Source organism: Arachis ipaensis, chromosome B6, assembly GCF_059453495.1.
Source record: "Arachis ipaensis isolate K30076 ecotype BB chromosome B6, ASM5945349v1, whole genome shotgun sequence".
Classification (NCBI taxonomy): Eukaryota; Viridiplantae; Streptophyta; class Magnoliopsida; order Fabales; family Fabaceae; genus Arachis; species Arachis ipaensis.
The window spans coordinates 18,498,621-18,510,532 of NC_142441.1; the positions used below are offsets into that span (position 1 = coordinate 18,498,621).

The 11,912-nt window shown below is 34.9% G+C and overlaps 1 protein-coding gene across 1 annotated transcript; it reads right to left on the reverse strand.

Annotated features, from left to right (window-relative positions):
• Positions 1 to 6,287: 6,287 nt before the first annotated feature.
• Positions 6,288 to 7,567, reverse strand: LOC107645731 (basic endochitinase). Its single transcript, XM_016349817.3, has 2 exons — positions 7,015 to 7,567; positions 6,288 to 6,811 (listed from the first exon to the last, which is right to left on the reverse strand). The coding sequence occupies exons 1-2, from the start codon at positions 7,541 to 7,543 to the stop codon at positions 6,423 to 6,425; spliced, it is 918 nt and encodes a 305-aa protein (XP_016205303.1). The 5' UTR covers positions 7,544 to 7,567; the 3' UTR covers positions 6,288 to 6,422.
• Between the last annotated feature and the right edge of the window lie 4,345 nt (positions 7,568 to 11,912).

Genomic DNA, 11,912 nt, shown 5'->3' on the forward strand with positions numbered 1-11,912 from the left:
TGAATATGTTTTGAAATATTAGAAACTCTCTCAGTATTATGAGTGTTGGTAAGTTTGAGAGGTAAAAAAATATGAGTGTTACTTATGTGAGTGAGTAATCTTGGGACGAATTAAGTGTGGGTATTTTACTAACATTAATAAGTATCAATATTATTTAAAATTTTGAATATTAATTAGTATATAAAAGAAATAATTATTTAATTATGCCATAGTTAGATTAACATCTTCTAAAACTGGTGGGATTGTATATTCGTATTAAAATTTAGAAAGTCCTATTTCAACTAGTTTTTGGAAAAATAAATTAAATATACACTTGATTCTAATATAATATTAGAATAAAAAATATTAGTTGTTCTTTAATTTTCAGTCTTTAATCAGTCTTTTAATTTAAATATTATTATTTAATTAAATTTTAATTAAAACACATTCTTATTTTGTAGATAAACATGTTGGTAATTAAAATTAATTTAAATTTTAAATATTAGAATTTTTCTAATTTCTTATCTACTTCATAAAGTATTTACTTTATCATTTTCTCTCTCTCCTACGTTTCTCTCTCTCTCTCTTATATATTTTTTTCTCTCTCTCTTGTTCTGTCTAGTAGCATCAAATCTGAGACCCATTCTAGTCTTCGACCCTCTAAGTTATTAGGATTAGGAGTAATTGCTTGAAAGTCTCTTAACCATAAGTCTTGCTGAATCCTAATTGTACTGCCTCTACCAATTTGCCATAAGATTCTTTTTTCTAGAACTTTTCGACCCTCTAAAATACTTCGCCAGCCCCAAGATGGATTGTTCCCAGTCTCCGCATTTAAAAAACTTGAGAACTTGAAATATTTATTCTTGTATACCTTATAAATCAGAGAGTGTGGCTTAGTTATCAGTCTCCACCCTTGCTTTGCTAACATCGCAAGGTTAAATGCTTTAAGATCTTTGAAGTTAAGACTCTCTTGAGATTTAGGTCTACAAAAAATTCTCCATCCTATCCAGTGCATCCTTCTTTTTGAGCCTCGCTGTCCCCACCAAAATTGGAGCATGAGCTTTTGAATTTCATCAACCAGTGTCTTTGGCAGTTTAAAACAACTCAGAATATAGATTGAAACTGCCGTTGCCACCGCCTTTATTAGTACTTCTCGGCCGCTTGAGGATAGCAAGGCCCTCTTCCAGTGTTGCAGTTTATGTGTCACTTTATCCTTGATATACGAAAATGTTGCTCTCTTAGATCTCTGAATAACTGCTGGTAGCCCAAGATACTTGTTCTGGTTGCCAATGTGAGAGACATGTAAGATGTGAGATAGATGATCACGAATGCTCACAAGGGTATTTCTGCTGAAAAACACTGAGGATTTATCCAGATTCACTGCTTGATCACTAATATCTTCATAAACTTGTAGAATCTGAAGCAGATTTTGACACCCTTTCTCTGTAGCTTTGCTGAATAAAATTGAGTCATCTGCGAAAAATAGATGACTGGCTTTAGGACACCTTTGATTAAGTCTCAAACCTGTAATCTCCAGTCTTTGTTCTCCTCTGTGGAGCAGATGGGACAATTCCTCTGCGAAAAATAAAAATAGATAGGGGGAAAAAGGATCGCCTTGACGCAACCCTCTACATGGCTTAAAAAAACCATGAGGCTGACCATCCATAGTAACAGAGTATGAAACTGTCGCCACCAGTTCCTGAATCCATTCCATCCATCTCTTGCAAAAATCCAACTTCCTCATAACCTCCCAAACGAAGCTCCACTCCACCCTGTCATACGCCTTACTATGTCTAGTTTCAGAGCTAATTCATAATCACCATATCTGTTATTCTTTAAAAAATACATAAATTCATGAGCAATTAAAACGTTATCACTAATCACCCTCCCTTTAATAAAAGCACTATGTGTGTCACTTATGAGTCTATTCATCACAAATTGAAGCCTGTGCACCATAATCTTTGATAAGATTTTATAAAAAAACACTACTCAAGCTTGTAGGTCGGATTTGTTTCATGAATTTTGCATTCGGATCCTTCGAAATAAGGCAAATATGTATGTGATTAAAGGATTTTAGGATTTTACCTCCCGAGAAAAAATTTCTAGCCGGCTGAAACACATCTCCTTTAATCGTTTCCCAGAAAAATTGAAAAAATTTAACAGTGAATCCATCTTCTCCTGGGGCCGAAAAAGCATTTATAGAAAAAATAGCAGCTTTTACTTCTTTTTCTGTGATCGGTCTAGTTAGTGCACGGTTGGTAGTAGCATTGATTTTTGTTGGGATTCCCTCAATTTCGGTTGCTGGGTCTCTTGGGTTACTTGATGTAAAGATCTCTTCAAAGTATTGTTGGGTTGTTAATGCAATGCCTTCAGCACTGATGGCTACATTTTCTTCTGCATCTTCTAACTCTTGCACCTTATTTCTTCTACTCCTAGTGTGAAATTTGGAGTGAAAAAATTTTGTATTGCGGTCTTCCCATTTTAGCTACTGGACTCGAGATTTTTCCTTCCAATATCGTTCTTCTAACTCAAGTGCATCTTCTAATTCAGCCTCCTATATCCTGATAGCTCCTCCATTAGCTTGATCGCCCTTAACTGCCTCCCCTACTATTTTTTCCTTAATTTCCAGAATTTTTTTTTTGGGAATTAGAAGAAGAATTTTGATGCCACTCCACTATGTAGTGTCTAGTTACCTTGAGCTTCCCAGCCAGTCTAAATATAGCTGAACCCGTCATGTCTAGCGCTCAAGTATACTTAATTAATTCCACCACCTCTTCATTCTCACACCATCTCTTTTGAAATAAGAATCTTCTCTTCGTTCTCCTGACTTTCCTATCCGAATCAATAAGGAGTGCTTGTGATCCGAATCCATGTCATCTAGGTGCTTAACATAGCCATTTGAAAATTCTACCTTCCATCGCATTGACACCAACACTCTATCCAGCATTTCTTTGATAAAGTTGCCACCAAATTACCTATTCGACCATGTGAACTTATCACCTTCGTAACCCAAATCCACCAACCCTCCCGCATTAATAAAGTCATTAAAATTTCTTATAGATGATGCCGATTTAGGTCTGCCCCTGTCCTTCTCATGATGAACTTTAATAGCGTTAAAGTCTCCTATAAGTATAATCTGGTCTCCACCATTCTAAATCATTTGTAATAACTTTGAATATTGTTCCTCCCTAATAGTTTCATCCGTGTGCAAATGGACCGTCAAAACCTCCCATCTCAAATTACTTCGCTGAATCTCTAGTTCAAAGTGAATCAGAAAATTATCCCGGTTTAAGATCTGAATACATACTCCCTCCTTCTATGCCAATGTTAAACCTCCAGACTGACCAATCGGATCTACCGTGTAGACTGAATTAAATCCGACTCTTCTTAGGACTCTCTCCACATTCAAGGTGTTGTTTTTACTTTCGCACAAGAACAACACCTCGAGGGAATGGGATTTAATAATCCCTTGTATGTTGTGAACTGTCAGGGATTTTTCCAAACTCCGACAGTTCCACGACAACATCTTAATACTTCCTTGGGTGCCCAATTCTAGGTGGCACCTTCTTCCATTGTAGCTGTCTCACCGTCCTTCAAACATTGCTTTTTGGTTGCTGAATTTTCTTCCACCTCTGTTGTAATTCTTTTAGCACCCGTAACAGATTTGTAGTTCTGCCCTTTCCTAGCTAATTTCTTTAAATTCAGCTTCTTCTTCTCCAAAACTCTCCTTGTCTCCTCACATACCCAATTGAAAAGGCACCAACTGATTTATTATGATAGGACTGACCTCTTCCTTTCCCTTGTCCTTTCCTTATTTCCTTCAAAACTCCTTTAGCCTCAGATTTTGCTTTTTCCGAGTCACTTAGCAACAGCACCATATTCACACTTTGATCTTCCTCTTCTTCCGACCTAGCTTGCGAGCTCCTATCATTTACTGAGAGATTGGCAAAACCTCGAATGAGGCATACCAGAGTTGTTTTTTTTTTTTTGTATCTAGGATCCTGTGTGTTGGTGTTGAAATTATGATTTGGGTTGTTATTCTCCTTGTCTTCTTCAACTCTTCGACCAAATTGATCCACTCTAATCCACGTCCCCATCCTTCCTTTTTTTAGTTTTCCTACCATGGAATCTTCTAAATAACTATTGCAAGCTCTAATTTCATGTCCAATTCCTCCACAATAGTGACAGAAATTGCCAATTTTTTCGTATTTGAGCTGCACCTCCAGAATCTGGTTATTATTGCCTGAAATCTTCATAATTCTATGCAAAAGTTTGATAACATCAAGCTACACCAGAACCTTAATAATACGATCTTCCTTCCCCCTCATCACAAACAAGTCCGCATCCATAACTTGCTCTAACGATCCTCTAATCCTCCTATTGAGTCTTTTACTTTTATATTTTTTTGGTAAACCCCATAGTTGGATCCATATTGGAACGCATGAAAATTCTTTCTCATTAATCAGATTATCTTCTATCCAACATTTGAGATGCAAAATATAGTTTTTGAACAACCACGGTCCTCCTTTTTTCACCCTAAGCATATCCACTTCGCTGCTGAAAAAGAATTGGAATAAATTTTTTCCATGGTCTATCACCCGAAAGCCTTCTGGTTGCCTCCATATTACATAGAGAGCTGCCTCCAACATTCCAGAACTAAATTTTCGATCCGCCAATAACCTTCCAACCAAACTCCTATTGCATTTTTCCATACTCTCCTGAATGTCCTCGTCTTCAAACCTCAATACCTCATTCTCTTCTTCTTCAATTGCACGCATATCACGCCTCTGAGAGGCAGTAGATGCTGTCGTTGTTCAACCAAAGGCACTCACAAGAGCGAGAAAAATTCACAATTAGGATTTCTCCTAAAGCAGAGCAGAACAGACGGCAACCCTAATAACAGAGCACACAACACTCAAAAACACTTGAACCCTTATACTTTAATTTTTCATCACTCTTTGAGCATTAACGTTTTTAAAATTATTAAAATGTATGTTCATAAAAATTATTTTTTTCAATTATAACACATCTAATATTATTAAGTTATATACAAAATATTTTTGAAACACATCTAAAATCATTTAAAATTTAAATTTAAACGTTAAAAACAAAATTAATTTTTTTATATCTTATTCGATAAAAATGCATCTAATATTTCTTATTTTTTTATTATTAGTTGGATTTCTTTCATTACTCATTTGAACATTAACGTTTTTAAAGTTATTAAATTGGATGAAAATTATTTTTTTTCAATTATAACACATCTAAAATTATTAAGTTATATACAAAATATTTTTGAAATACATCCAAAATCATAAACTAAAATTTAAATTTAAATGTTAAAAATAAAATTAATTTTTTATATCTTATTCGATAAAAACATATTTAATATTTTTTATTTTTTTATTATTATTTAAATTTTTTTCATTACTTATTTGAACATTAAAATTTTTTAAATTATTAAAATAAATAATTAAGTTAAGTTTTTTAAATTCAGTTTATTTAGTTTGTATATTTTAGATGTGTATTTAATTTAAAAAAGATACTAAATCTATTTAGATGTATTTATTTTAATTTTTTTAAATATTATAATAAAAAATTGAATAAAAAATTATTTTTAAAAAATATCTAGTTGAACTGATATTATTTTTATTACTAAATTCTGTCATATAGGACGTTCATTATAACTCTGATTAACACTTAAAAAGACCTATAATATAGTTACTATTTATTAAGGTCAATCAACAAAATATAATATAGTATTTAGATTGAGTCATGATATAATATTCTATGATAGAAACGAAGATATATATCGTCCAAATTGTTATAAGATCATTTAATACTTAAATTTAGAAAATATTAAATAACTAATATGTTTTTTTTTAAATTGAGTAAACACTTACTTATTCTCTATCTTTCCTTTGAACTTATATCACTACTCAATCAGAATCAATTGAAAATATAAAAATATTATTTATATATTAAAATAAAAAAGTTTAGAGGTCAGTAACTTTGTTAAATTTTGGCTAGCATGTAACTAGCAAAGAAAAATGAGTCATTGAATAAAATCTCACACCATTAAAATCATCATTGATGGCTATTTGATAACTACAAATCACATAAATTGCTGGCCCCTAGCATTTTTCTATTAAAATTAGTCACTAAAATCAATCATTAATATATTTGTGTATAAATATATATGTAATTTAATTTTTTTTAATGTGTATTTATATTTAAACATATATTATATACTATTGATTGATTTTTGTGGCTGAATTTGGTGTACAACTGTAACTCTTGAAAATATATAGGAGTTGAAACACACACGTTTATTTGCTTCATGACTTATACCATGTAATTCAAACTATTATAACAATAACACCCCACTCGTAAGACAGAAAATACAAGATTAGATCGATTGAAGGGAATTTGAGACGAACACATTAAACACTGGGCTTGATATTCCTGCTATACCCTGTTTGAAGATCATTGAACCTGTCCCATAGCATCACTCCTCCATAAATGCTTGATTTCTTAACAAAAGGCAAGACTCGATTCATGAGCACCTGTGGTGGCACATAGCCACTGCCCGCCGCCGACTGCGATGGTGACGCGGGAAACCCAACATACAACTTCCCTGCCCTTATGGATGAGGTCCACTGGTTCCACGACCTCTGGAACTTTCTGGGATTATTGGCATCAAACTCACAAGGACCATTGTTGTAAAACTGTATCCAAACATAGTCAAATAGCCCCGTTGACAATGCCCCATTCAGCTGCTTATCCGGGAAGGGACACTGTGGTGCAGCGCTTAGGTAAACTTTCTGTCCACCTATGATTGTGCACGATAGAATGTAATTATCTTATATATCTATTGGTTGAATAACAAAAATTTTATAAGTATTATTAAATCAGTTTCTCTATATTTACATATACATATATATTGAGAAGGTATAGTTAACTCATATGATGACTATAGTTGGTGGAATAAAATAATCAAATAAAGAATTTGAAGTCCAGTCATATATGATATACCTTTGCTGAGATTGGAGAGTGTTTTAGCCAGCACGATATAGAAGGATGCACCACCACCAAGTTCTATGTCAAAATCGACACCATCCAGCACAACATTACCAAAAGGTCTAGAGTTCGATTTTCCACCCAGAAAGTTATTCCAGATGTAGTTTGCTAAGTTTGTAGCGTCCTTGGAGGAGGACAAGGAGTAGCCAGGGGCGCCGCCTCCTATGGAGAGCAAGACCTGGATGCCTCTTGCCTGGCAGTTCTTAATGTCTTTGTTCAAACTCAGGCAGCCATTTGATGCGGGGTTGCAATGGTTTGCTAGGTTTAGCTGCGGTTGAGTGCCACCTCCAAATGCAGAAAGGAATGCTATGTTGACAGTTTTGTACAGTCCAGAGTTGCATGTGGCACTTAGTGAACCTTCTCTACCGTCTTGGCCCCAATAAACTACTATGTCTCCGGCATTTGTAACGGAGACCAAAGCTACTAGGGAAATCAACACCAATATATTTGATTTTGAAATGTTAGGTGCTTCATTACTTCCCATTATGTGGCAATAGTTGATGTCCAACACGATGCTTAACTAATTTATTTATAGATTACTTCATTCTCTAGCTTAGCTCAATTATTATGTGTCGGCAGATGCCAGGACGTGACTAAAGACAAAGTTAATACGAGTTGCATTATTATTAAAGATGATAAATGTACTTATATATGGTTTATATAGATAGATGTACTACTAACATCTAACTAGCTACATCAACATGTGAAAAAACACCTCTTGAAAATGTAATACTGATTACTGATTAATGATGATATGTGTACCAATAAGATATTAATAATGATACGGCAACAGTCCATAGCTCGCGGGTGATAGTAAAATTAAACTTATACATCACTATATAATATAAGACATTTTTTGAACCATTATTGAATATATATTTTCAAAAATTTGGTTCGTAGATTCTTAAATAAATAAAAAAGACAAAAAAATGTCTTCTATTCTAAGTCGTGAACCCAGAAGGAACCAGGGAGGCTAATACATATAATGTTGTGTTTGGTGAAGACCTAATTGACTATATATTCCGGTGCATATGGCTTGGAACAGGAGCAGCCATGCACCCCACATCAGACAACGTCCGTGAATATGAATAAATCCACTCAAAGTTATGTTATTATAACAAGTTAGTTGATGCATCAGTTACACATATTAATTAAGGGAAAAGATTAATAACCAAGTTTGTTAATTAGGAAGAGGAGAGGAAGTGATGAGTTAGGATTAACTTATCTCTTCTCATTATTCATTATTATTCATTTTAACCACAATTTTGTTTATTTCAAGGCATCAGTCCATAATAATTAATGTACGCATTTTTATCTCACAATCCGTGACTCTCATCAATGGTATCGGAGCCGTTCAGCCATGGCTTCCAAAGTAAGTTCACGACCAAATGATCAGATCGGAGCTCAAGCACAATCACAATCACAATTAGCGTTTCATGATTTTACAACGCCAATAGCATTGAAGTTGGATGCGCTCAATTTCCTACCATGAAAAGATTAAATTGAGGTTACGCTAGAAGGTTATGAGTTGGGGTTAAGTACGATTTTGATCTTTAAGATATAGACTGAAATTTTTTTTCGTCTTCAACCCTTTTTTGCATACAAAATCTTCCTTACGGTTTAACTTGATTTTAAAATCGTATAGAGATGGCGACGGAAGCAGAGACAAAGGTGAATCGTGGACAGCTTTTTCTTCTTTTCTTCCACCTCCTTCTTCTTCCCTTCCCCCTTTATAGGAGTAGAAACACTTTTTTTCTCTTTTTTTTTATTTTATAATTTTTTTGTTATGGATAATTTGGTCCAAAATTTTAAGATTTAAGTAAAAAGAGCTATTTTAAATTTGGTTTTAAACTTTAGGGACGATTTTGTATGCAAAAAAAGTTGGGGACGAAAAACATTTTCGGCCTATAACTTAGGGACCAAAATCGTACTTAACTCTTATGAGTTGTTAGGACATATGAAAGCTTGGCTGTTAGCGTCAATGAACAAGAATTTCACAATGAAGATGGTAGGATGTGAGTTTGCACATCAAATTTGGTCAAGATTGAACACGTTCTTCGCCGCACAGGTTATGGCAAAAATTATGCAACTCAAGAACAGATTAGGAACTATAAAGAAAATTGGCTCAATTAGTGATTAACTCTTAGAAATAAAAGAAATCGTATATGCATTGATTTCTGTTGGAGATGATATATCTAAAACTGGTCATGTTATGGCAATCTTGAATGGCTTGTCGGAAGAATTTACTGCCTTGATTATCTTTGTGGTGTCTAGAGTAGAACCTTTTTTAATTGGAGAACTGGAAGTGTTGTTAATATCACATGAGTGTATGTTGAAGAGATTCAAGAAGCCGAATTTATTCATTCAAGTGAATGTTGCACACTCTGATAGTCAAGGGCAAAGGCAACACCACCAATTCCTAAATCAATCCAATTTTAGAGGAGGAGAAAGATTTGGTTTTTGCGGTAGAGGAGGCAGAACTAGTGGATTTAGAGAAGGTGGAAGATTTTCAACAACAAGAATTGTCTGTAAATTATGTAACAAGTATGGGCATTTTGCGATATATAATGCTGGTATAGGTATGATGAAGGATCAGACTCAACGGGATATGAGTCTTGAAACTATGATACTAAGAATTATGATGCAAGAAGCTTCACCAATTCACCAAGTCAGAGATCAGGACTACCAAGGACAAATCTAGCAATCAACAATCAAATTGCAGCACTTCAACAGTAGCTGACCCAAGCTGGTACCCTGACTCGAGAGAAACTCATCACATGACTCTATACCCATACAATTTGATGCAAAAGACAGTCACCTGATTAGGTCATAATTGAAGATGGTACATGTTTACAAATAACTCATGTTAAAAACTCTTTATTTAAATATGATTTAAGCTCTAAATTGTTTAAACTTGCCAACTTATTATTATATGTCTTCAACGTCGTCAAGAATTTAATTAATATCAATAAGTTTGCTAGAGACAATAATGTGTTCCTTGAATTGCATAATGATTTTTGCTGTGTCAAATATCAGGAGACTAAGAAGGTGTTACTCCTTAGATCTGTGGACAATGGACTCTACGAGTTCCATAATCCTAGCTTAGCATCATCACTTGCACCAACAGCACTGTTAGTCACAAATTCCTCTCCCAATTCCTTTAAACTTTGGCACAGTAGGCTTGATCTTCCGTCCTCTTATATTTTATTCAAAATACTGTAACTTAGCAATGTCAAATTTTCAATTCCCAAGTCTGTTTGCAAGGCTTGTTGCATTGGCAAGTCCTACAATTTACCTTTTTTTTTTTAATTTTTCTACTATGTATACTTGCCCTCTTGATATTTGGGGACCCTCCCCTATTCCTAAAATAAATGGTACTAGATACTATGTTCACTTTCTTTATGCTTATTCTCCTGAATTTTTACTTAATCTCATCTAGATCACAGCCAAAATTAGTTTTTTTTAAAGTTTTTAAAATATGGTTGAATTGCAATTGAATTCTAAAATTCGTACGTTTCAAAGTGATAATGCTAAGGGGTATGTTAGTCTCTCTCAAAGCCTGCAAGAATAAGGCATTGTGCATTGCTTTGCGTGTCCTCATGTCTACCAACAAAATGGTGCTTCGAAAAGAAAGCACCGCCATATCTTAGAGATGGGACTGACCCTAATGGCGAATGCTAGTGTGTCTCTAAAATATTGGGGAGAGGCTTTTCTCACAGCGGCTTAGTCGATCAAGATTTTACCTACTCCAGTTCTAAACATGTCCTCGATGGAGAAATTGTTGAACAAGAAACTAGATTAGTTGAATTTTAAAGTATTCGACTGCCTGTGTTTTCCACACTTGAGGGCCTATAATCAACGTAAATTGGATTTTTGGTCTGAACCATCAGTCTTTCTTGGCTGCGGTACACAGAATAAAGGATTTTAATGTTTGCTACCCTCTAGTATGGTTATTATAACACACCATTGTGTCTTTTATAAAGAAATTTTTTCTTTCCAAACTGCCCCTTCCACCATTCATATCTCTCACAATGTTGATCCCTCACCAATTCCTCCTTTACACATTCAACATCACCCTCATCATTCTCCACCATGCCCTACACATATCTTACAGCCTGCTACAAACCCAGATCTCCCCTCCTCTCTAGCTCCTGCTCCTACCCCACTACATCGATCCTCTTCCCAGCCACTCCCAACACCCGATCCATCACCTCCTCCTCTGTCTCGTAACACTCATAACATGACCACACGGTCCAAGGCAGGAGTTTTCAAATCCAAGCTGTTCAATGCCTCCCTTGAACTGAAAACTGTTAAGCAATCATTAGGTATTCCTCATTGGAAGCAAGCTATGGATGCAGAATATGCTACACTCATAAGAAATAATACCTGGAGTTTGGTAAAGCTGCCACTCACTAAGCATGTAATTGGAAGCAAGTGGGTCTTTCAGGCGAAGTACAATGTAGATGGTTCACTTCAAAAGTATAAGGCCCACCTTGTTGCTCAAGGTTTTCACCAGAAACCTGGCTATGACTTGAAAGAAACGTTCAGTCACATTATTAAACTAACATCAATCAAAATGGTTCTCTCTACTGCTGCCTTGAATGGTTGAAAAATTTGTCAATTGGATGTAAATAATACCTTTCTCAATGGCATCTCGATGAAGAGGTCTACATGGTTCAGCAAACAGAGTATGAAGCGGGGGACAGTTCCATTGGTTGCAAACTCAACAAATCGCTCTATGGGCTCAAGCAAGCACCATGAGCTTGATATCTTAAGTTGGATTGCACTTTTCAATCCATTAGATTTCAAGAAATGAAATCTGATGTATCTCTCTTTACCAGATTTGATGGCTG